This window comes from Microcebus murinus, chromosome 1, assembly GCF_040939455.1.
Source record: "Microcebus murinus isolate Inina chromosome 1, M.murinus_Inina_mat1.0, whole genome shotgun sequence".
Classification (NCBI taxonomy): domain Eukaryota; kingdom Metazoa; phylum Chordata; class Mammalia; order Primates; family Cheirogaleidae; genus Microcebus; species Microcebus murinus.
In genome coordinates this window covers 629134-654296 of record NC_134104.1, presented here as the reverse complement: position 1 = coordinate 654296, position 25163 = coordinate 629134, and the positions used below count along the sequence as shown (strand labels likewise).

General features: G+C 55.5%; 1 protein-coding gene across 13 annotated transcripts in view; it reads left to right on the top strand.

Annotated features, from left to right (window-relative positions):
• Nucleotides 1-22177, top strand: part of PCBP3 (poly(rC) binding protein 3) — a 254498-nt gene extending 232321 nt beyond the window's left edge. For 7 of the 13 annotated variants that reach the window (XM_012780054.2, XM_012780049.2, XM_012780053.2 and 4 more), the window contains 6 exons: nt 954-995; nt 12076-12154; nt 12858-12917; nt 15403-15455; nt 18975-19144; nt 20382-22177. In XM_012780054.2, coding sequence (XP_012635508.1) covers nt 954-995; nt 12076-12154; nt 12858-12917; nt 15403-15455; nt 18975-19144; nt 20382-20418 — 441 coding nt within the window. In that variant the 3' untranslated portion in view covers nt 20419-22177. The remainder of the gene's footprint in view (nt 1-953; nt 996-12075; nt 12155-12857; nt 12918-15402; nt 15456-18974; nt 19145-20381) is intronic. The other 6 variants (XM_012780056.2, XM_020284766.2, XM_012780059.2 and 3 more) reach the window with 3 other exon arrangements.
• The last annotated feature ends 2986 nt before the right edge of the window (nt 22178-25163 follow it).

Sequence of the window (25163 nt, the reverse complement as noted above, 5' to 3'; positions counted from 1 at the left end):
TGTGGGAGGGTTTGGGGTCCAGAGAAGTGACACATGGCCTGCCCTGAGGTATCCCTCTGGGGTGTGTGGGGACCCACATGGGGACACAGTGGGTGCCTCGGGTCCCACAGAAAGTGGCGTGGGGCCATATGTGGCCAGGGGCTGGAGGCCACATCCCTCGACACCCGTGCCACCACCAGGCCTAGCATGGCAGCTTCCATGTCGCCAAGTCCTGACAGCTTGTCTGTGGTCTTTACTCTCCCTTGACTCCGTGTGGTTCATTGGTTGGCCACGAATTTGAGTCACTGAGGCATCTCAGCAATGGGCCATCGAGGCAGGCGGGGCCACCCTACCCTCCAGGGTGCAGAGCGTAGAGGAAGAGGCTACAGGTGGGTGGAGCCACTGTTCAAAGGCAAAGGAAACAATGGAACCCCACCTGAGCCCTCTGGGGGTGCCCTGAGCTGTCCCGAGTCACAGCAGCCACCCTGCCCCAGGCGCTGCCCACTGGAGATTTCGTGTGAGAGGTGATGAGTTGGGTCAATCCTGAGGTGGATTTAGATCTATTTCCTGCTCAATCTGGCATTTGCAACATGGGTTTTGGGTCATCTTTTAAAGTTTTCTGTCTTTGTTTGGGTTTCTTGGGGTAAATATTTCCCAAAAATATTTACTCAGATGGTTGATTAAATTTCTGAAAGGTTAATAATTAGTGGACCTCTTACTTGGAGGTCAGATCATTCTTAATTCTTAGATGTTTTGCTTTCAAGAAGTGCAGGGCAGTGAGAGTGTGAAGTGCCGAGGTTGTGTCATCCCTGCCTGGGCCGTGGGTCCCATGACTATCCCTGGGGGTCCATGGCTATCCCTGGAGGGCTGGCCCTCGGCCCACAAGTGGGGCAGTTGGAGATGCAGGGAGGGCAGCCGGCAGGAAAGGGCCACGGCGCTGGGCGGTGGGCTGATGCGTGTCTCTCTCTCTGCAGGCCTACACCATCCAGGGACAGTACGCCATCCCCCACCCGGATGTGAGTGTGCACTGTGTCTCCCCTTCACCCGACTTTCTTGTTATCACCCACCTCCCTGCATGCTGCTATTCATTGCTACCAACATTAATATTACACAATAATATTAATCCGTTCTCAGTGTTCCTGACCTGTGTCGTATCCATATGACCTGGAATAACCTTATAACCTCTTAGCACTAACTCTGCTTGTGTTGAGGACTTGGCCTGATGTCAAATTGTTTCTATTGTTTGCTGTGGTCCAGGGCTGGCCTCCCACTCGAGGCCCAGATGGTAACTATAGAACAGCTCCTGACCCATGCAGGAGCCACGTGACAGGGTGGCAAGGGTGCGTGTCCACCCTCCATGGACAGAGTCTGGCATGGTGCTGATGTATACCCACGAAGCCAGTGATGGTATCAAAAGGTGTTTAGAGTTAACTTGGGAAGGACACGTAAGTGCCTGGTGAAGCCAAACGCTCCCCTTTAAAAGCCCAGTTGACACATGGGGTCCATCTGTGCACAGAGAGCACAACTGTCGAAAGCACATGGGACAGGCGTTGTTTCTATCCCAGAGCTAGGGAGAGGCCTTGAGGGGCTGGGTGTGCCTCAGACATCCTCCCCCTGAAGGCGTCACTGTCCGGATGCAGCCTCAGTGCAGGGGATAGAGACTCCCTGAAATGACTTTGAGGATCAAAATCCTAGGTGCCTCTGGGCCCACATCCAGCCCCTCCATGCGGAGGCCTGTGGCCTCAGCGCTCTAGGCCAAGGGGCCAAGAGTCAAAGGGCTGTTCCTGAGAGGGTTTGGGGTCTGTACTGGTCGGTGTTGGGAAGACAGGCAGGAGGAAATGGGGGAGAGACAGAGATGCATGCCTGGAAGCCACCGAGTGCTGCGGCAGGGGGAGCAAACCTGGCGTTGGTTCTGGGGGCTGTTTGCCTTCTCTAAGCCATTAGGAGTGTTCACCCCGCTCAGCAGCTGCTCCTCATGACGCATTTCTGTGTGCTGCTCTGTGGCCATGAGAGGCGCCTCTGTACCAGACAGGCAGTGGCACGGGCCAACCTGCGTGCTCCAGGGTCTTCTGCAAACCCTCGTGCTTATGGTTGAGCAGGAAAGAGATGTTCATCTGAATAAGATGTGAAGACAGGTCAGGGGAGGGTTTTAAAAATTAACTAACATTGAATAAGTATTTGAAATATAGAGATTCAGTTCACCACCACTGCAGGAAAATTTCTATTGAGCTGAAAACAAATACCGATGGTTTTTATTTCTTCAAAAAAATTCTCATAAAGCAACACATGAATCAAATGATAGGGAAACATTGATAAAGAAACGTCCTTCTCCACCTGCCCCCAGAGGCTGTGTTTGACGTTTCTTGGGTTTGATCCTGTGGTGACTCTGCCGTGCTCTAATCAGCAGCATCTCATCCTCGGGTGATCAACTGTAGACACAGTTGCCTGTCCCCACATAAGAAGTCCAGGCTGTGGCCACCTCACAGCCCCACGTGCCCCCGACCAGAGCATGCTGTTAGGGCTTCACTCAGTCTGAGCCTAGCTGATGGTGTTAGGCGTGTGTGTGCGTTCAGGGCACTGTGCGTGGGAGGACGTGATGCCTTCCAATAGAACATCCTGAGTGAGAGAAAATCAAAACGGAAGCCGAGTGGGGTCTGAGGCCCAGTTTCCGGAGTGGCACAATCTTCATTCAGTGCTGGGTGCAGGGCAGCTGTGCACATGTAGAGATGCATGTGCGTGTGCAAAAGCAGGTTTGAAAGCCTGGTCACTTGGGTTTTGTGAAGCTCTGGAACGCAAAGGAAATGTAGTGTCTGGCATCCTTGGCAAAGGGTAGTGTGACTGCCTGGGCTGATGTTTATCTTTACCCCAGACAATAGTTCTAAAGTCAGATGTTTGAAACCGCAGGGATCCTTTTGTGAGCATCCATGGGTTGCCTATGCTTCTGTGGCCAAGGGGCCTGAAGCTCCCACTGAAGCCTTTGCGGAGTGGACAGTGGAGTCGCAGACATGTGGTCTGTGGTCTGAAAGCCCCAAGGCTGTGTGTGTGTGTGTGTGTGTGTGTGAGAGAGAGAGAGAGAGAGAGAGAGAGAAGATTTTGATTGGTTGATTAATTTTTATATTACTTGGTTGTATATCTCTTTCCCACATAACTTTCTTAGTATCTCTTATAAACCAGTGTTTTACAGATTATTTGTTTCAGGTTGGTTTGAACTAATGTATAACTGTTATATAATTGCCTCCTTGCATATGGTTGAGATTTAAAATACTTAGAATGTTTGTGTCCTTCTAAAATTCACATGCTGGAACCTAGTCCCAAGGTGAAGTGTGAGGAGGTAGGGTGTCTGGGGGTGGCCATGCATGGTCTCAGTGCCCTCAGGAAAAGGGCTTGCTGGGCCACGCACCCTGCACCCTACTACCACACAAGGACACGGTGCTCATAGCGCCTCTGGGAAGTAAAGACCCGGCCTTCCCAGGACCAAAACTCCTGGCACTTTGATCTCAGACTTCCAGGCTCCATAACTGGGAGCAATTAACTTATGCTGTTTACAAATTACCTCCTCTAAGGTATTTTGTCATAGCGGCAGGCATGACCCAGGCCACATGGTTGTTTATAATGAATTGGCTTTCTGTGAAGACATGCTGTTTTCTCTGTCAGTACCATGTGGCTGGTGAGCAGCCGTTAGCAATGGAAGGGTGGAAGCTTCTGTGAGGGCTTTTCTAGCAGGCACATAAGACTGAAGACTTGGCCAATCACTTAGGTGATCCATTGAAAACAGAAATAAAACACTGTTTTGGGACGCAGGTGATAGTGGCCTGGAAGGAAATTTCTATCTGAGCTTAGTGTTTAGTAGGAGTTTTTAAAGCTTCAATTTCTTAGAACGCAAATATAACAATTATAAAAAATATTTTTTTATAATGTAATTGAATACAAAGTTCATTTCAACCGGAGTGACTGACATGTATACTGTAACCACCTCTCAGCTTGACCTCTTACCGGACTTGTGAGCCTAATCGGACACGTGGATGGTAAGAAAATGTATTCTTTAGATCTACGTATTTATTTGTCTAAAACTGAAGTGTGCACATTTTTCTGTGCCCAACTTTAAAGAGTGTTTCTAGTTCATTTCTGTTTGATCACCACTGGCACCACCAGTTCCCCCAGTCTCCCGCTTCGCCGTCCTTGCTCTCCCCAGAGCCTCCCGGAAGCTCACGGTGCTCGGAGAGCCCAGGTGCATGGAGGAGGCACCACACCCCACCCTGCAGCAGGGGGACGCTGGAGGAATGGATGGACGTGTCGGGTCATCTTCAGTCGAGTCTGCTCGAGCTCTCCATGCAGCCACCCATCAGCTGGGGAAACTGTCCCCGCACCTTCACGTGTCCTGCCAGTGTCAGGTCACCGCAGTCTCGGAACTGAGAAAGAAACAACAGCAAACATGGGGATGCGCTGGCAGAGCCGGACGACACAGTGAGGATCCGACAGATGGCTCAGTTCTCTCCTCTAGCATTGCTATTCCTGTGGTCACGGTGGGACAGTGACACCAGGAAGGAATTGCTCTATCCTGGAAGAAAGCAGTGAACCTGAAAAATACTCTTCTTCTTGGGAATCTTTATTTCTAGTCCACAGAGTTTGCCTTTCTTAGGCAACATCCTGTCATGTAAAGGGGTGCAGAGAGCAGGAAGAGAGAAAATCACGCTGGCACTGATGGAGAACGTGCCACACCACCCAGCTGAGCAGCCTCGGGCTGGCATCCCACTGTGCAGACGTCGGGGACCAGGCCAAGGCTGAGCCAGGGAGTGGGACGAGGCCGCCCTCCTCTGTTGCCCAGCCCTGGTGTTAGGTTGTGCTGGGAGCGAAATGGTCACCAGTGTCTGCTGAGAAGTTTGTTCTTTAGTGAATAAATCGTGGGGAAATTATATGAGTGCATGTCACAATGACAGAAATCGTATGGAAAGTGTCCCTTCATCCTATTTGTGCAACCACAGGGACCCTGTGGCTGTTGCACTTTTCTCTGTGGACACGTGAAGAGCAAATATAAGCTCTGTGGTCGTCGCACACGTTTGCAGAGATTGGGGCAGATGGTGGTGGGCGCCTTCCTCTCCCACTCTTCAGAGTCACCCTGCAGAATGCTTGAGGAGGGTGTATGAGATGCCACTCTTGGTGGTTGGTGATGACATGGAAAGAGGAGCTGGAACCACGGCCCCCGGCTACCCGTGGATGCGCCCAGCCGCCCGTGCTTCCCAAGCTCCTGCCCTGGGAGTGGTGGCAGCGCGGGCAAGGCTTGCTGCCTGTCGCAGAGCAGGACTGCTGCAGTCGCTCCTCAGCCCTGGCCGTGGGCTTGGGGTAAAACTTTCTCTTCTCTGGACCCCTCCCCTCGGGTCAGACACACAGAGCCGCTCCCTCCAGCCCTCACGTGCCTGGCCGCCCAGCCTACCCTGCTCAGACTCGCACTCTGCATCGTTCAGGAGCCCTTGGCGACGTGTTTGCACCTGCGAGTCTGAGAAACACCGACACGGGACAGAGAGGGAGCAGTGTGCATGCAGTCAGAGCCCTGGGAGGAGAACACAGAACGGAAATTCCAAGAGATACACCCAGAGGATTTTCCAAAGTTAGTAAGAGAAACCAATCTTCCCATTCAGAAATCCCAGCAGGATAAACCTAGAGGAATCTGTCTCAGACATAGCAAAATAGAATTTCCCAACCCCAGAGTCCAGAATCAGACCCAGACATGCTCAGACAGAGAGCAACTGTGACAGGGGACAGCAGTGAGGAACCTGGTTTATGCCTGGCCAGCAGCGAGGGAGCCAGAAGGTGACACACGGCAAAGAGCAGCTGTCAGCGTCAAGCCCTGTCCCGAGAGAGAGTGTTCCCAGAGCCCAAATGAGGCCGAGTTCAGACTCAAAGGCCAGACGGCCCACGTCAGCCGGCCTTTGGGAAAAGGAAGTGCCCCTGAGGAGGCTGGAGACGCAGGGAGCGGTGGTGCATGACTGGATGGATGTGGCGGCGCTGAGTGGATAGAAGCAGTGCAGGCGGGCGGTGGGGGAAGGGGGAGCGTGCTGTGCCACGCCTCGAGGGCTCACACAGGCAGCGCGAGGGTTACAGGCCGTCGCACGACCTCTATGACAGCACAGGCAGATGAGTGAGGGAAAAACTACACACCAGCTCAGCAGAAGAAAAGGAGTTGGGGGAAGACAAGAAGCCCTAGAAAAGCAGGACAATTAGAAAATAAGACAACGGAAATTAGTCCAAACGTAGAGTGATTGTGGTCCACGGAAGCGAGTGGAACCTGTTCCACGTTTGCGGTATAGATACAGCATGTGTAGTTGTACGTGGCATATAATGCCTGATAATGGCAATAAGCGTAATAAACAATTTTGTTCCTGGTTTACGCACTTACTATATGGCATTTTTTGTCATTATTTTAGAGTGTGCTCCTTCTACTTGAAAAAAAAACGTTAACTGTAAACCAGCCTCAGACAGGTCTTTCAAGAGGTGTCCCGAAGTCCTTGTTATCTGGGAGGTGACAGCTCCATGGCTGTCACTGCCCCTAAAGACCTTCCAGTGGGACAAGAACAAGACATGGAGGTGGAAGCCAGCGACACATACGGTCCTGACCCTGTGCAGGCCTAGGCCAGTGTGAGTGTGTATTAGTTTTTAACAAAAAAATTTTTTTAAATAAATAATTTTTAAAATATTAAAACTTATAGAATAAGAATATAGGTCAGGCATGGTGGCTTATGCCTGTAATCCTAACACTCTGGGAAGCTGAGGCAGGAGAATCACTTGAGATCAGGAGTTTGAGACCATCTTCAGCAAGAGCAAGACCCTGTCTCTATTAAATATAGAAAGAAATTAGCCGGGCAACTAAAAATAGAAAAAAAAATAAAATTAGCCAGGCATGGTGGCGCATGCCTGTAGTCCCAGCCCTACTAAGGAGGCTGAGGCAGGAGCATCGCTTGAGCCCAGGAGTTTGAGGTTGCTGTGAACTAGGCTGACTCCACGGCACTCTAGCCCAGGCAACAGAGCAAGACTCTTGTCTCAGAGAAAAGAAAGGATATAAAGACAGTATTTTTGTATAGCTGTGGAATGTTTGTGTTTTAAGCTAAGTGCTATTACAAAAATTTAAAAGTTTATAAGTAAAATTATAACAACCTAAGGTTGATTTATTATTGAAGAAATAAAAAAATGTTTACATAAACTTAGTGTAGCCTGACAGTGCAGTGTTTACAAAGTCTACAGCAGTGTGCAGGAACCTCCACGGCCTTCACATGCACTTGCCACTCACTGACTCACCCAGGGCAACTCCGGTCCTGCAAGCTCCATTTGTGGTAAGTGCCTCAAACAGGTGTACCATTTTATCTTTCATACCATATTTTTACTGTACCTTTTCTCTTTAGATATGTTTAGATGCACGGATACTTACCCTTGTGTCACAGCTGCTAGTGGGATCCAGTACAGTTAACAGCTGTGGAAGTTTGTAGCCTTGGTGCTGTAGGCTGTACTATGCAGCCCAGGTGCAGGCTATACCACCTGGGTTGGTGTGAGATTGCTCTGTGACGTTTGCACGATGGCACAGTTGCCTGATGATGCATTTATCAAAACATATCCCGGTTGCAAATGACACAATACTGTAATTGGAAATCAGTAGTGAAAAGATGACTTTTTTTTTTAAGTTGTCTTTATTGGAAGTTAAAGAAGACCAAAAGACCACAATAAATGGAGAGATACCATATTCATGGATAGAAATACTAAGTTTTCTAAAGATGTCAGTTATTTCTAAATTGATATACAAATGCAATATAATTCCAGTCAAAATCCCAGCAGATTTTTTGAGGAACAAATGCTATTTTAAATTTTTTATGGAAGCGCATAAGCCAAGATCAAAACACCCATCAGTGAGGAGAAGGTGTGGTAGGGCAGTCTGTTCCAGTGGATGCAAAGACATACGCTGTGGTTGGAGTAATTGAGGAGAGACGAGGAGACCACTGGGTCAGACCAGAGAGCCCAGGATCCGACCCAGCCTGTGACGGCCTCAGTGAGGGCACAGAAGGGAATGGATGGCCCATACATGATGCCCAGACGTGGTCATCCACACGGAGAAGTGGATCGTTACTGAAAGACATAAACAAAAACATTTCTTATGTATTAAGAACTTCACGAGAGAAAAAGCACTTTTAAAAGACAATATATGAGAATGTGCTTCTGTTCTCAGGTCAGGGAAGGATTTCTTAAACAAAACATAAACACAAGCCATAAAGGGGAATATTAATGAATTTGATTGCATTAAAATTTGGAATTCTGTTTCTCTAAAGAAACCTTAAGGAGAGTGGGGAGCAGATCTGTGCAGTGTGTATAACTGAGGCAGGATTAGTGTCTGAAATGCCTGAGGATTTATGAAATCAGCAAAAAGCAACCCATTGAGAAAAACGGGCAAAAGACAGAGATAGGCGTTTCCTGGGAGAAGAAGTATGAATACACTGAAACCTGGCAGCCAGCTCCTGACCTGGGTGGCCGTAGCAGGGCATGTTCACTTGGCACAGATGCACTGCATGGCGGTGGACTCGCCAGTTCTTACAGTCTCAGTATTTGCTCTTTATTCTGATTTTATTCTGATACAATGTTAGGTGGAAAAGACAAGTTAAAGAGAAGCATCTGTCAATCTGTCATGTGATACGTCCCATCCCCACTTCTCCTCCCCGCCCCCTCCCTCCTTTTTACCTGCCCTCTCAATGATTTGGAGACACTATTGAGAACCAAAAGCTTGATTTTTTTTTAAATGGCAGAATTATCTCAAAAAGTAGACAGCCCCTTCATACTTAGTCCTGTTTCCTCCTTTAAAAATGTGGGAATTGAGTCCCAAAGAGGTGGAGTGGCCTGGCCAAGTGTGGGTGGAGCCAAGATGGGACCCCGGGGCCCCTCCCCAGCACTCACAGGCATGACTTTGCTGGCCCTGCCCTCCTGGTGCGTCACCATGGCGTGTGGTGGAGAGGGGAGGGGAGAGAGTTATTTGATAGTGTGGCTGTTCCTTCGTGAAAAGCAGGAAACGTGTTGAGGCAAGAGGGGTTAAAGTTGCAGAATCTCTGACCTTCTGGACAGTCTCCGGGTTTCACCTGCACCGTCCAGTGGGTTCTGTGCCTGGGGGGGGGGGCATGGGGGAGGAACCAGAACACGGGATGAGGTCACCAGCCGAGTCGCGTGTGGACAGTGTGCCACTCACTGCCGTGGGTGCCGCCTGCAGATTGGGGAGCCAGGCCCCACGAGATGGGGCGACTCGTCTCCACATGGTGGGTCAGTGTCAGAGCCGACTCTGCCCAGGTCCCTGGCCTTGGGAACCAGGCATGGCCCAGTCCTATCCCCAGTTGTGACCAGGGCAAGGCTGTGCTGTCTTGGGGTGTGCAGGGACAGACCAGAGAGGGCCCTGTCCTCCATCCTCTGTCCTCATGGGGTACACGGCCGGTTTGGCTAGTGGACACATGAGCACATGCCCGGCACCAGCCCCGCTGCAGTTGAGTAGTGGGTGAGAGCAGAGACAATGCTGTCAACAGCCACACGGGCCACCTCCCTGAGGCTCACTGCTGCATGCTCCGGCCGTGACCCTCCACCCTGAGCCAAGCCTCACTGGCCCTTGCTCTTCCCTGATGTCCTTTGAGAGTGCTGACTCCATCCTGGGGGGTTGCAGTCAGTGTCTTCTTTGTCAGACTCTTCCCTGTGGGTTTGGCCCCTTCAGACACCCCTCAGGTGACTCGGAGTGACTGGGCATGTGCGTGCGTCCTTTGTGCTGTGCTGTCACAGTCAGGCTCCAGGGCTACCTAGAGGATGCAGGGGCAGGGGAAGTTGTGCCATTCAGCCGCAGGTGGCTGAGGGCCAAGTACCCAGGAGGCAGGTGCCTGGTCCACCACGGACAGTCTCGCCTGAGACGTAGTGGGTGGGGTGCCTGCCCTTTCCATGGCTGCCTAAGTCCAGGCGGGAGACTTCACTAGGATTCCTGAGCTCACCTGCTTCCAAGCAGAGCAGGGTCTCCAGCACCTCGGGCTGCGTCTCGCCTGGAGATGCAAAACTGTCGCTGCAGCTGGAGTCCTGGGGCAGTGTCTCTGGGTAGACTCTGCTGGCACCTTGGTGGAGACTCCAGTTCTCGTCTCTTCAGGCGTGCCCATGACCATGCCCACGAGGGTTTGGTCCAGGCGGGCTGAGGGGCCGCCCACACCAGAACCAGCACCGTCCGCCTGGGGCAGTCACCGGTGCTGTGTGGGGCAGACGGGCACGTCGGCCCCCCGGGCTCTGCTGTGGCCTTGACAGTTGCCACCTCTTCAGGGACTCAGAAAGCTGAGTGTGACCCCAAGTCTCCATGTGCCCTCACTGGGGCTCCTCGCACCCCCAGCCAGGACAGCTGCAGCCAGGCATCCCCCAGAGCAGGCCCAGCCCAAGTCCTCAGATCAGGGCACAGCCAAGAAGGTGGAAGAGGCCTGGGCTGGTGAGACGCGCCCGTGTCAGTCAGGGCTCGCCAGATGTGCCTGGCAGGCAGGTACTCCAGGTGCCAGGCCAGACGCACGGTGTCTGTCAGCTTGCTGCGGCAACAAGCACCCCGCTCTCACAGTTCACACACATGCACCAGAGGTTCTGTCTGGATGGTGTGACGGAAGGCCACAGGCTTACCACGGGATCTGCGCAACCTCTCTGCCAGGACCCGGCCGTGGAATCGGGAGGCCGGGCTGACCCGCCGGTGCCCCAGCCCTGTTGCCGCAGGCCTGCCCCCACCCCTGGCTGCAAGGCTTTCAGGGAGGCCCAGGCAGGGGAGCAGCCCCTCGACCCTGCGGCTGGGACAGGAAGGGGCCACACTCTCAGGGAAGGTGCCCTGCTCCTGGGAGGCCCACACAGAACCCATGAGGCTCAGCTGCGAGGTGCCGCCTCAAGGCACAGCCCCTTGGGGCCACAGGGCCGGCGTGGAGGGGTCTGAGCAGACGCTGGGAAGCTAGCCCCTCTTACTGGGGACAACAGCTCTGCTGCCCAGGTATCCCCAGCCCTAGCCGTGGTGGCTGCGGTGGCCTCTCACAGCACCCCGTCTTGTCACCTACCTGGCTGTGGGGAGGGTGCCAGTCTGGGACCAGCTCAGAGCACAAGCAGCCGTGCAGCATTGTGTTTGGGTCGGGAGGCAGGTACCTCTCCCACAATGTGCAGCCTCCCGGCTTGGGTGGTCCTGAGACCCAGCACCCACCATGGCACCCTGGCCCACAGCGCCCTCTGCGGAGCAGCCCAGACTCCAGAGAGTGGGCGGCTTCCAGGCGTTCAGTCTGCTCCCTTTGCTCCCGAGATGTGCCTTCGTCTCGCCACATTTACCTTTATCTTCTGCTATTTTTAGTTTTTATTTAAGAAATGAGGCTAAGAAAAGATAACTAAAGAACCTGCGTCAAAACTCCCCTTGGGAAGCGTGTGGCATGGGTTGGGAGGTGGGACGGGTGCAGCCTGTGGGTGCCAGGGCCACAGCCACAGGTGGCCTCCAGACCAGTGCTCCACGACCCTCATGCCTCCGCGACCCTCCCAGTGCCAACGGTCTGCAGTCCCGGGGAAACGAGACGCTCCCTGGAGGGCAGGTGCGTGGGTCCTGGGCACCCCCAGATCCCCCTGAGTAAAGCCAGGCTCTTGGGAGAGGGATGCCGAGCTTCACTCAGGGTGGGGACCAGGGCAAGGGCTGCGCAGTGCTGCGAACCCTCTGTGGACCCTACAGGGGACAGCACCCATTTCGTGAGTAGTGACTTGACTTTGAGTCTCTCAGAAGCCCTGCTGGCCTTGTTCTGTGGCTCAGAGCCTCCGAGGGCCACTGGCCTTGGCCAGCCTCCGTCCGCCCGGCCTGGTGCGAGAGGCATGGCTGGTCTGGGTGGAGCTGCCCGGGAGCCAAGGAGGGAGCATAGCTGCTCCTGGCGCCGCACAGCTGGCAAGGCGGGCCCCATTGGCTTCTCCCAGGCCAAGTCCTTGAGTCTGCCGCGTCTGCCATGTGTCCGCATGGCTCTATCTGTGCAAAGTTCTGTTACTGCCGTTTTGATTTGGTGTGACTTGTACTCGATGACAATAACCTTCTTAGCTCTCGTGTCCCTCCTACCCCAGCAGTTGACCAAGCTCCACCAGTTGGCCATGCAGCAAACCCCCTTTCCTCCCCTCGGACAGACCAACCCCGCTTTCCCCGGTACGTACCCAGCCCTTTTCTGACCTTCTCTTCTCACCTGGGGACTGTCTCTGAACTGTTTGCTCAGTGCAGTGCGTAGAGCAGATGCAGCTGGAGCCTGAGTGTCGCTGGTGCAGGGCCGACAGCAGTGGGCTGCTCGGGGCCGGGCGGGGGAGGTCAGTCTGTGTGTCCCCCACTGCGGCTAGCGTAACTCACAGTTGGCCTTGCCACGTCCTCGCTTCTGGAGAGACGTCTGCCCTCCAAGGTCTGTGCCTGCCAGGCAGCACTCTGTGCTGCTACAGGGGGCTACCTGCTGGAGGCATCCACTTGCCCGGCCCTGGCGCGTTTCATCCAGGGGGAAGTGTGCAGGCGAGCAGGTGCGGTACCTCTCTGCAGGAAGCCACTGCATGTCCCAGGTGGCGCCCACCAGGACGGGCCTGCCCTGCCCACCTCGGGAAGCAGGGACCCCCGCCCGTCCCAGCCCAGGCACTGTGGCAGGGCAGGCGGAGTCGCTGGGCACAGCTGAGCTGGCTGCGGCGGGCAGCTGGGTGTCCCTTCCCAGAGAAGCAGGGGCAGAGCCACGCCTGTGGCCGTGGCTGAGTGGGCCACCAGACATGGCTTAGCTGTGCCTGCGCCAGTCATATTTTGAGCTTCCCTAGTTGAAGGGACCGTGCTTATCTCCTTGAGGGCAAAACATTAAACCTGTCTCTTTTTTGCTCTCCAGGAGAAAAGCTGCCTTTACACTCCTCCGAAGAAGCTCAAAATCTGATGGGCCAGTCATCAGGTAAACAGCCCACTGGGGGAGCAGGCACAGGCCCCGCTCTGCGGTCCTACGGCACCCACGTCCGAGTGCAGTCAGCAGCTTCCGGTGGCCATGGCCGTGGCCCAGCCTTGGCCGGGGCCACATCTGAGGGGGCTCAGCACAGCACCTGGTCGCGGTAGGGTCCGTCAGGGTGCACCCGTGGTCTGTAGGAGCAGGTATTGGAGAACTTACCATGGTCTGCACTGTAAAAATACATTTCGTAGGAGACACGAGCAAACCCTTAAGGGAAAAGACTTGTGTGTGCTGTGCTCTCTGCAGCCCTTTTGATTTCCATGAAAATGTTTGTTCTTGGATGGCATGGGGTGGCCTACGGATCTGTAGATCCATCTGTCTGGAGCATTTAGATGGTGAAGCTGGGGACCTGGCGTGTCCCTGGGTACCTTAAGGAAGATGCCACACACTCTCCAATGCCCGGGCCTCCGGGCCCATGGCCCCCCAGCTGCCAGGGCGTTGCCGTGTGCCAACCCTCCCCTCCCCAAGGCCCCCAGGACCCGCTGTGCACACACACTCTGGCCACCACAGGGTGAAATCAGGTGGGGTGATGAGAAGCGTCTGATGATGGCAGTCCTGGGGACTGACGCCAGTGAGACCTCCCACAGCACATGGGTTTAGGCTGGGGGCATTACTTGTCTCCCAGACCCGGAACATCATCATCCTCACAAGAAAAGTGCTCACCATGCAGCCATGTTGTCCTGAGATAGACAAACACTTGTCTTAGATATGTCTTTTAGTTATTAGTTTAATTTTAGTGCCCTCTTAAAAAGAATTCTGATGCTGTCCTCCCCTTGGTCAGAATATCCCAAGTTCAGCCGGTGTGACTCTGCTCTGTGTTCGCCCTAAGCCCTGCATTCAGGAATTCCTGTCCATGACCCAGGCAGCACCAGGGAATCTCTTAAATGACCTTTTAATTGTCACCATTTATGGGATGTGTATAGATAATTGAATTGCGAAGTAATTGTTCTATTGAAAACATCCTTACTGAAAGAAGGTAAAGAACAGAAACTCTAGGTTTAGACATGCAGAAGACAAATAACAGACAGTACGGGATGATTGGTTCATTCGGCACCCGCCAGCTGTGCCCCCACTGTGTTGGGTGCTCCCAGACCCACACCTCCCCAGGGTCCCTGCCTGGGAGGGAGGCCAGGAGAGAGCTGGAGTGTGGGCAGCTGCCCACCCAGGGCCGGGGGTGCTGGAGCATGGCTGGAACACAGAGTGGAGAGGGACAGGGGCCACTGTGAGGAAGTGGGAGCTCCCTAGGGTCATGAGGGCATCTGAGGTGCAATTGGGAACCTGGGCTGCATGGAACCAGGCTGAGGGTGAGGGCAGAGGTGGAGCCACAGAGCAGGCATGGGGGCCCGGGTTCCAGGACATCCTGAAGACTCCTCAGTGGGTCTGTGGGGGGTGGAAGGTGGAGCCGGGGCTCTGGGGTCTGGGCTGAGGAGCCATGTAGGCCCCAAGGGGCAAGCAGGGCCTCAGCGTTAGCCTGGGCCAGAGCCACCTCCTGCTGAGGAAATGGAAATGCTAGTGTGGAGAGAGAGGAGAGAGTGGGGAGAGCTGGCCTCTGGTCCATGAGTCCTGCTGACGCCACACAGGTGGGCAGCTTGCGGCTTCCCTCCCCGCCTGCTGTGGGCTTCACTGTCACTATTCCTGAAGTCAGAGCGGGTCTTGTGCCTGAGCTCTGAAAAATCATCTTCTACCTGAGAGTTGTAAAGAGAACAGCCTGGGCTTGGGGATAAACTAGCCCGTGTCTCCACTGTTCTGCATGGAAAGGTGGAGTCTGGCTCTGGGTCCAGCCGCTGATTTCTGACTCAGTGAAGCTATTAGGTCTCCATGCTCCACACTGGGAGACCTGCCCGGTGGGCCTGAGTATCGAGCCAGGCTGTGCACAGCCTTTGTATGGCATCAGGTCGGAAGCTGAGCAAAAGGCAGCTCTGCAAGCTTGGCCACCAGCAGCACCCAGATGAGGTGCTGGTGAGCAGACTGGGCCTTGGAACCAGGGTCTCCAAGAACACAGGGAGGGTGGGCACTCAGGGTCAGTGTGACCAGCGTGCTTGTACCCTGGGCACCCCATGGAGGCCCTGAGACATGCTGGATGGCCCTGTCCCTTAGCCTGGGGCTGGCCAGGGTGCCTGTGCCAGGTGTTATGAGAGATTACACAAACGTGACAGCAAAGTGAAGTGTTGATGCTCCCATAAAAACGGTGAAATGTCATTCTGCTTGGGTTTCTTTTTCCTTCTTTTGAGGAATGGTGGGCCTCAGGAGGTTGGGTTGCAGTTTAGGACTGAAAACTCACAGGGTCCTGGGCCTCAGAGCTGTGCTGACCCTCACCATCGGGCCAGCACTCCAGCCCTTCCATGCCCGGCCCAGTGGAGTATCAGCCAAATGCTGGGGTGTGACCGGGAGAAGCCTTCCTGCCAACCTAACCGTGTCCCCTTGGTGTGCCCAGGTCTGGACGCCAGTCCCCCAGCCAGCACTCACGAGCTCACCATTCCCAATGATGTGAGTATGCCCCTGCACCCCCTGTCCATGTGCAGAAGTGCCAGGTGTGGGCAGCTGTTAGCTCTGCCACCCTTGGGCAGAGGGACCCCTGCTCAGTGATGGCCTTACCACCCAACCGTACTGTTTCATCTCTTTCCTCCCTCCTTTCCCATTTAAGTGTGTTTAATGCTCACAAAAGGCATGTTATTTTACATCCCTAAGATATTAAACAAGAAAGGGGGCCAACAGGAGTTCAGGGTTTAATCAAAAGTCAGTTGAGAATTGGACTGGAAAGACATTTCCCCAGTTCAGGGTCAAACCTTAAGGAACAGGGTGGCCAGGAATTCTCTGGAGTGGACCCACCCACAGTACCTGCCCCTGGTCCCTGGCACCTGTGGAGGCTTGGGAGTCTCCCTGAGTTGGCTCCAACAAGCCTGAAGTTGGTTGGGTGTCACAGATCTGGATTCCCATATCTAGTGCCTGTAAGCATGTTCACACCTGAGGGTGTAGCCTTACGAGCTTTTCCCAACATGCCAATTCCTCCCCAGACTAAGCAGGGGTCTGGTGGAGAGGGGTCTCTGTATCCTTGGACTACCCCAAACTTAGAGACCATGGAGGGTGTCCTTGAGGGGTAGCTGCCAGAGCAGCAGGGAGAGTCCCTGTATGGGCTGTGGTGATGTCTGTACCTCTTCTGGGTCAAATGTCCAGGGGCCTTCTCTGCCCTAGAGCTGTGGAATTCAAGAACCCTCACTGTTCCAACTCTTGCACCTCCCAGGCAAGAAATCCAAGCCCTACCTCTTCCCTTCATGGAAGCTAACAACCAGAAGCACAGATTTGGGAGTTCAGGGAGATCACCCATCCTGAATGTGGAAGCTGGACAGTGAGGAGGAGAAGAGGCAGAAGAGAGCAGAGGCATCAGAGGACAGGACCACGAGGCCATCTGGCCAGTGCCACTAACCCTCCTGAAGGGCTGTCTCTGGCAATGTCTGCTCCAGGCCACCTCTGTAGGGCCGTTCTTCAGGCACAATCTGCCCATCTGTCCAGAGCCACTTGGACACTCAGGCTCAAGCAGCTTTGTTGCCAGCCTTTTGGTTCCCACGAGCATTTCTGAGGCTGGGCCAACTTGAAGAGCAGCAGCACAGAGCCACCTCCCCAGGCAGGGGTCACCGCTGCTGCCCCCACATTCTTGGAGAGAGGGATTTTGGTTTCTTGCACCCCCCACTGTGATGGTCCCTTGAACGTGTGGATTCTTGTCACCCTTGAGTCTTGTCACCCAGGTGACAAAGCCAGTGGACCTTCTACCCTGTAGGGTCTTTCCTCGTTAGCCGGTCACCTGAATCATACTGTCTCACCAGCACTGGATGCAGATGCTCTCAGCCAAGCTTTGTCTTAACACTGAAATGAACTTAAACCAAGAGGATGAGGCATCCTGTGGAGAGCTGGTACTTCTGTTTCCTGTGCCCTCCTTCAGCCAGACAAATGCAGTTTTCCCAGTTCTTGGCTTCCCACTTCCCATCCTCCTGGAAGTCTTTCTAGGGAAGGGAGACCTGCCCTTCAGAAGGAAGGTGGCTTCCCTTCCCCGTGTGCCTTTGGGGATACCCTCCTGTGCTGCTGCGTGGCAGAGCCATCGGCAGCACTGTCAGGGGCTTTCTCCTGCTCACCCCGGGCCTTGGTGTTAGGGCTGCAGGTGCAGGTGCGTTTGCACCAGAGCTGGTGTTCGGCACGTGGTGGCTGCTCGCCGCCTTCTTGGAGAAAAGAGAGAAAATGTGCATTTGTGCTGACGCTCACCTGCCATCTTATCCACGTCTGTCTCTTGGCCACGGTTGGATCGTGCCAGCATCCACAGGTCACTCCAGCTTGCCTACAGGAAGGCACTTGGTTGCAAGAATGTCAGACTCACACTCCACAGCACAGCTGCTGGGAACACAGGCCTTTGGGTCCATTTCTGACAGTCACCATGGGCCTCCCTCATGGCACACTTCTGTGCTTGCTCTTGGACACGTCATCTCTGGTGCCCATGGTCACCTGCCTGCTGGGGCCTGGCCCCTCCCACGTCCTGAGCTGCAGAAGCCCCAGGGCCTTCTGGGAGAAGGAATCGGGGCTGTCACACAGTGGGCTCCAGGGGCAGAGAGGGGAGCGTAGGTGTTGCTGCCATTCCTGTGTGATTCAGCTCTGATGCCTGGATGGAGCCTTGGTGTGGGTGGAGCCCAGAGGCACAGTCAGGAGAGAGGCTGCCGGCAGCTCTGGCTTTTCTAGAGCAGAGGTCTCTAGATGTTTATAAAGACTGATGGCTTTATGGTCTAGTGAGTGGCTATCTGGTCATAACGTAGGTGACTAGCAGAGATGGCATGAGGCACGGTGGGTCTCCTTGGGGACAGGAGCTAGCTTACAGGGCACCTGTGCTCCCCGGGCTGAGAGGCAGCTCACCACGCAGGCTCAGTGTCGTCCACCTTTGGAAACAGATTTTCCCTGGAAATGGATTTTTTTTCTCCATGCCATCTCATGGCCCGTCTTGACGTAAACAAAAGAACAGAACATGTTTCTGACACTGGGTTCACCACGGGTCTGACATCCCAACCAGCAGCCTCAAGAGGAGGTGGCAGCAGAAACAGGCTCGGGGCAGTGTCCCCTCTGGGCCCTCAGTGCTGGGCAAGCTCCAGCCTGGCTCTCGCGGCCGCATGTCTGGCCACTCTCTTTCCTGTCCTCGCTCCCAAGCTCTCACTGCTGGCCTGTGCGAGCTCCACGGGATTCTGTTCTGTCTGAGGTGAGAATCAAGTGTTGCTGCCTGACTCCTCTGCGGTCTTCTCTGGGCCAATGCCCACACAGCAGGGCCTGGGGAGGGCCCACACAGGGCAGCTGTGGCCACGGAGGAGGCCTTGACCCAGGACTGCTTCAGGGAGGCCTTGTTCGTGGTGACCCCCTCCGCCGGACGCCACTGCATCCCCCTTTAAACAGAGCTTGCAAAATGAGAGTGAAAGGAAACGTTTGACACGTCCTCAGAATTTTGTCTGAGTTCATCTAAAGATGGTTTTAGGCAGTAGTGGGTTTTGCTGTGGCTTCAATCACATATTTCTTCAACAAGCTTGGGCCACTTCCACGCTGGCAGAACCATCCTCAGCCTAAGGATGCAGCCAGAAAGGAGCTGAAGTGGCCTCAGCCAGCACTGGCAGTGGGCCCCACGCAGCACCCGCCAGCCCAGCTTGGGGTCTCCACTGACCAGGGCCACCACGGGAACCAGTGTGAAGTGCCGAGGCCCAGACTGCACCCTCTTGGCCCACAGGCCTCCTCCAGGAGGGCGCTAAGCAGAAGCAGCTCCGGGCTGGCAGGCAGAGGTGGGGCCCTTAGTCCCCCTCTCCCTGACACGGGTCCTGGATCAGGTGATAGCCTGCAGCCACGAGGCCGGCTGTGCCTCTTCCCTGGGGAGCACTGCGCCCAGGGCTCGGGCTGGAGACCAAGGCTGGCAGCTGACACGCCACCCACGTGCTCCTGGGGCCATCTCAGATTCTTCTCTAAGACATTCCCTCCATCCTCTCTTTCTAGCTAATAGGCTGCATAATCGGACGTCAAGGGACCAAAATCAATGAAATTCGGCAGATGTCTGGAGCTCAGATCAAAATTGCCAATGCCACTGAAGGGTCGTCCGAGCGTCAGATCACCATCACGGGGACCCCGGCCAACATCAGCCTTGCCCAGTATCTCATCAACGCCAGGTGAGCCACAGGCCTCCACAAGGACGCCCCACAGGGACGCTGCCACTTCTCAACTGACAGCGTGGGGGGGATCCCAGGCTCCGCACTGCCCCACCCCTGTACCCTCCCCCCAGCTGGATGCTGGGAGTCTCCAAATGGACACTCCACCCTCACCCTGACCCTCACTTTCTTCATGTCCAGTGAAGAGCAGGAATCGGACGGTGAGAGTGTCCCCAGGAGTGCAGGTGGCCCTTGTGGCCCTGGACAAGTGCCTGGACGTTGCCCTGTGGGCGGCAAGCCCTGGAAAGCCAGTGTTCATGTGCACAGAGCTGTCCAGAAGGTGTCTGCTCTCTGTCCTCATTCTTCATCCTCAGAGGAAAGTGCAGGGTCCGGGCAGGAGAGAGCTCCACAGGGCCCCTTCCTTCCCTTTGTCCTGTGCAAGTGTGATCCGGAGCCACAGCGCCCATGTGGCCACACGGGCTGTGACCCTGGCTCCACCAGCTCACGCCTGCTGGTGCAAGGAACACACTGGCCCACTTCCTGAGGACATCTTCCTGCCAGAGCACCACGCAGCCTGTGGGAGGGGGCTGGACGAGGCCTCCGAGTGGACACGGCCGTGTGGTGTGTGACTCCCTGTCCCCATCCTGAGCCCCTCCCATGGGGCCCTGCCCGGCTCCCAGCAGCCGAGCAAGTGGGTGAGGGGTTGTGTGGAGACAAAGACACGCCTGGCTTTGCCCACCTGACCTCCCACAGGGCTTGTGCCAGTGTCCCGAGCCAGTGTGGCTCTCTCTCCACCCCTGCGGCTGCCCTGCCTACAGGACTGGGGCCCAGGCAGAGCCCGTTGTTGGCCAACCTGGAGCCCTATCCTCTAGTCTGGGGATAGGGCCTGCTCCACGCCTGCCCGATAGCATCGTGTCAGCCCACTGGAATTGTGCTGGGGTGGGGCTTTTGCCCACGTCACGTGTATTCCTGCGACAGCCAGCGTGAGAGTGGGGCTCAGGAGGCTGGCAGTGCCTGTGGGGCAGACCCAGGGCTCTGTGCTCCAGCACCTGAAGGACTTGAGCGCCCAGGCAGGCCTGACTGACAGATCTGCGTGGCGACAGGCCCTGCTCAGCTCCAGCCACTAAAGAGTGGGCTGAGCCACACAGTGACAGTGGGTCGGCCACAGCCGTGAGGGGGCCAGGGAGCCCCCGTCCCTGTCCTGATCCATTTGTGACGGTGTAGTGACCTGTCCCCCTCCGTGTCTTGTCTGTTGCAGGCTGACGTCCGAGGTCACCGGGATGGGCGCGCTCTAATCCGGCCCAGCTTCCTCTGCGCCGCGACAGCCGCGTCACCGCCCGCGTGAGCCCACAGGCCGGCTCGCACACTGTACAGACCACCCGCCCTTCCTGCAGATTCAGAGGGTCCTTGCGCGCAGAAAGGGTGTGTGCCACGACGCACGCGCACACTTGCAGCGAGGCAGATCCGTTCTCCGCGAGCTCCAGGCCCCGCCCCCACCGCCTCTGTAAATGCTCACTTAGGCCCCGCTCTGTCCGTGCGTCGCATGCAGCCTCAGTTACTTTAAATGCTTCGGGTGTTCCCACGAGACACTTAGATGTGTTGTTACTCCGTGTCAGTGTACCTGTCTGTGCTAGGAGTCGGTTTGGCGTTTTGACAGCACATCTGCACACCATCCCCTCCCTCCCAGCTAGACCGGTTGCTCTGAAACCCCTCCTCTCCCACGTGGCCCTGTCTGCTGACCCGGTTTCCCCCCAGAGCCCGTGTAGTCTGGGATCACGTTTGCACCTCAGGGCGTGTGCTGGGATCGGGGCTGCCTTTCCTGCAAGCCGTGGGGAGTGCCAAGAGGGGCTCAGAGGAGGCCGGGCCTTGGCCTGGGTGCAGTGGTGGAGGGCGCTAGGCCCTAACTTCGCTGAGGTGTCACGTGCAGGGAAGGGCCTGCGCCAGGTGTGTCTGGGGAGGGCGGGAAGCAGGGACGCACCAGGAAGCCCCCTGCGACCCTCGGAGCTCAATAAATGTCATGGCCCCCACTGGCTCTGGCTCTCATCTCTGCCCCATCCAGTGCTCAACCCCCACGTACATGCGCCCCCACGAGACCAGGCTGCTGCTCACAGGAGCTGGGTTCTTTCTCTCACACACTCAGATTCCATTCCCTTTTCCCCAGCTTGCAGAAGCTTCTTTTATTTTTAGTTAGGCAAAACTACTTAAAATGGTAGAAATGAAAGCTCAGTTCTTGCCCAGACACCAAAGTGCCAGTCCCCGATGTGTGAGACCTGCCTCCCTGCTGCAGCTGTGGGTGCCTTGGCCGCGGCCTTCCCAGCGTGGAGTGTGGCCACACCCACCTGCTGAGGCAACCGGCCTCTGGGCCCAGCAGAGTCTGGTCTGGTCACCTTCACTGCCCTGACTATGCCTCGCTCCAGGCAGAAGCCCTGACTGCAGCTCGAGCCCACTTTGGCAGCCCCCCACACTCCCCCCAGGTGACAACGGTTGGTGACAAAGGACCTGGCAAGGGGGCAGTGCTGAGCCCAGCCGTCTAGGTAGGGGGGTGTGGTGCTGGGCTGCGTGGGGCCCTCGGAGGCTCCTGCTGCAGTTCTGCAGGCTCCGACACCACCTCCCCGCCTGGGACCCCCCCAGGCGCTGCACAGGGACCTGGGCCTGGAGCACCTGCACTGACCCCTCCCTCTGGAGTTGCCTCTTGGGGGTCAGCAGCCCCAGGAGGACGGCCTGTCCCAGGCTCGGGGCTGGACACAGCATCCGCGTGGCTGGGCCCCTTCCTGTCTGCCCAGGCCTGCCACACACACTCGCCCTGCGCACCCCGCCCGGCCCTGACACAGCCGCCCGGACACCTGGAGGCCCCCAGCCCCGTGACACACTGCGCACAGCAGGAATGGGCCAGGCAGGACGCCCAGCGCACTGCGCGGCTGCCAAGGGACACAGTTCACTCCCACGGGATGTGGAGACAGAACCCAGGAGGCAGAGGGACACGGAAGGCACAGGCAAACGTGTCAGTAGGGGCATCAGGTGGCCGGTCAAAGGGACAGGTGTCCTGGAAATGAAACACCACGTGAGGAGGGGAGGGGAAGGGCCCCTAGGTGGTGCAGGTGGACAGGACGGGGGGAGGGGAGGGAGCCTGCCAGCCACGGTGGGGGCTGCAGGGAACTCTGGGGACGGGTCGGGTGAGGCAAGGCAGTGACAGCATGGTGGCCACTGGCTCCACCGAGGTGCTGAGGACCGGCTGGTGGTCAGACACAGGCAGGGTGGGTGGGGGCATCGGGTTCTGGGGGCATCTGGAAGGAGGACTGACAGGACTCGCTGAGGAACTGGTGTGGTGGGAAAGAGAGAGGTGGATGAGGCCTGCTTCAAGGGCCGGACGCAGAGACTCGCCCTCCAGAGACCCGGGCCTGGGCAGGCGGAGGGGGACGTGAGGCAGGGGCTGGGCAGGTTGGGTTCAGCCAGGCCCGCGCTGGGGTGGCTCCTGACACCGGGTCTGTGGGAATTCCGGGTCTCAGCGTCTGACGGTGATAGAGTGTCTGCTGTGTGCCTGGCGTGGTGCCTGTCTGCCCTCTAGTGGCGATTCTGCATTCTCGCTAACAGCGTCAACACTCGCCTCATACCCTTGCCAGTCAGTGATTCCAATCTGCACTTTCCCGTGAATCCAGTAAACCAGCCACGTCCACTGCGGTCCCCTGAGACCCCAACCTTAGCCGCTTTATCTGCAGCCTCTCGGACTTGCATGGGAGAGATGGGGCGGGCACCCAGCCACGAGGCACGTCTGGGTGTGGAACCATGTCTGGCGGTCTCTACAAGCTCGTGGTGGTGTCTCCGACCAGCCCAGGTGCTGGGGCCACAGGCCAAGCTCTACCACTCACGGGAGTGACCCTGAGTCCCACGAGGTCCCTGTGCCTTGTGCTTCCCAGGGCACAGAGGTGGGGTCTAGCCCCACTGGCTGGTTCCAGTGGTATTAGATGCTCGCAGAGTGGAAACTGATCCGATATCCTTGTGTATTCAGTGTGCACCCTGGGCTTTGTCTGTCTGGGACACCCCCGTGTCAGGAGGGCAAAAGTCTGAGTCTGCTCCTGCTGCCATAACAGAATGCCTGGGACTGCATAATTCTTAGACAGAAATGCGTCGCTTGCAGTTCCTGGGGCTAGAAGTCCAAGATAGCCATTCTCTGCTTCCAAGGGGGCCTTATCCCTGTGTCCTCATGTGGCCCGAAAAGCAGAAGGGCAAATGGTTGAGAGCATGCCCATGCACCCACGTGGGGGAGCCCTCAAGGCCTGACCCCCTCCCTCAAGGCCCACTTCTGGCTGCTGTCACGTTGGGGATTGAGTTTAAACGTGAACTTTGCAGGGAAACAGCAGGCAGGCCACACAGCAGCTTGCAGCTATGGTGGACAGATCACAGAGGCCCTGGCCCTTGTGGCACTCACACCTTTGGGGTCCCCCCCCCCGGAGTGTGGGCAGGACTTGTGACTTCTATAGGATGTGGCAGCAATGACAGGCTGTCACTCCCGTGCGATATTGCAGGAGCCTCTGTCTTGCCAGCCGGCTCACTCCAGTCCTCCTGCTAGCGCAGACCAGGCAAGCGGCCACACTGTGGGCTGCCTGTGAGCTGGCCATGTGGGCCCTCTGTCATGCAGCTGCCTCCCTGAGCAAACCCAGGCAAACTCCCGAGGCTCTCAGTCCTACAGTGCGAGGAAGTGAATTGCACCAACAACCCGCATGAGCTCAGAAGTGGTAGCCTCCATGTGAGAACACAGCCACGGATGCCTCAATTGCAGCCTGGGGAGACCCCACAGCAGAGACACCCACTAGGCTGTGCCCAGCTCCTGACCCAGAAATGGTAACTAATAAATGTGCATCGCTTCGTGCTGCCACACTACAGTCACTTGTTAGGCCTCGTGGAACCCTGATTCAGTGGCCTATACTTTCCTGCTTTTGCCTTAAGTAAGCGCACGGGCTCTGTCCAGCTCAGCCAGGGCCCTGGGGGCCGGCAAGCTTCCCACGCAGGCTGGGCCCACGGAGGGGGGATGAGTTCTGACGGACCAGCCCTGCACACGCCCACCCAGCCCCACCCCTGCCCGCGCTCTTCCCGAACACCCTCCTCTCGGGCGGGGAGGGGAAGAGCCCTCCTCTCAGGGCAGGGGCCGGGCCAGACTCTGCCTGCAGCAGAACTGGGTTAGGGGATCTCGTTAAAGTAAACAGGGCAGATTTGTGAATTCAAATGTTGGTATGAATGTAGATATTTATTTAAAATGAGAATATAAAACACAGAAAATTCTGTCTTCTAAAATGCACACAAAAACCACAGCTTCACAAAATCCAGGAAAATATTTTCAATTAACTATCATGCCTCTCATTCTTTTGCTCCCATTTTTAACCTCATACTCTTTAATCACCCTTCATATGACAATAATAGTTTCTACAAAGAGAAAGAATTTACTCTTTCCAATAGCATGGTTGGCCATAATTAGATTTTTATTATTAAAACTTTAGAAAAGATTCTTTTGGATAAACAACTCATCATGGACAATGTCATGTAAACATTTATTTGTGAAATTTGGGGTAACATATTCATCTCTCTCTCTCTTCCTCCTAACAAATCAGTACTTTTGGTGTGATGGTTCTCTTTTTGCTGTCAGAATAATTCTGTCTGATTTCACCACTTTATCGCTTTTATTGCATATTCTATTGTTTATCTGCATATGCTCTCAGGCATTTAATAAAATAAATTTGAAGAAGAGAAAAGAAGGCATCTTTCATGTGTTCCAAGTCAAGAGATGGCAATTTATCGCTGGCTATATTGAAGCATTCCAAAATATTTTTCTCAGTAGTAGTTAAAATAATACATTTGAATTTGCATTTAACTTTTTGAATAATGTGTTTCTCCTTTGTTCAAGTTTCTCTTCAAAGAGTCTTTGAACAGGTATGTTAGAGTTGATACCTAGTCTGCCACGTTGCAAGGCTCCAGTGGCTGCACAGTGGCTCTCTGAAGAAAAGCCACGTGGAACGGGTGATGCTCTAGCTGCAGCTCAAACCGAGAA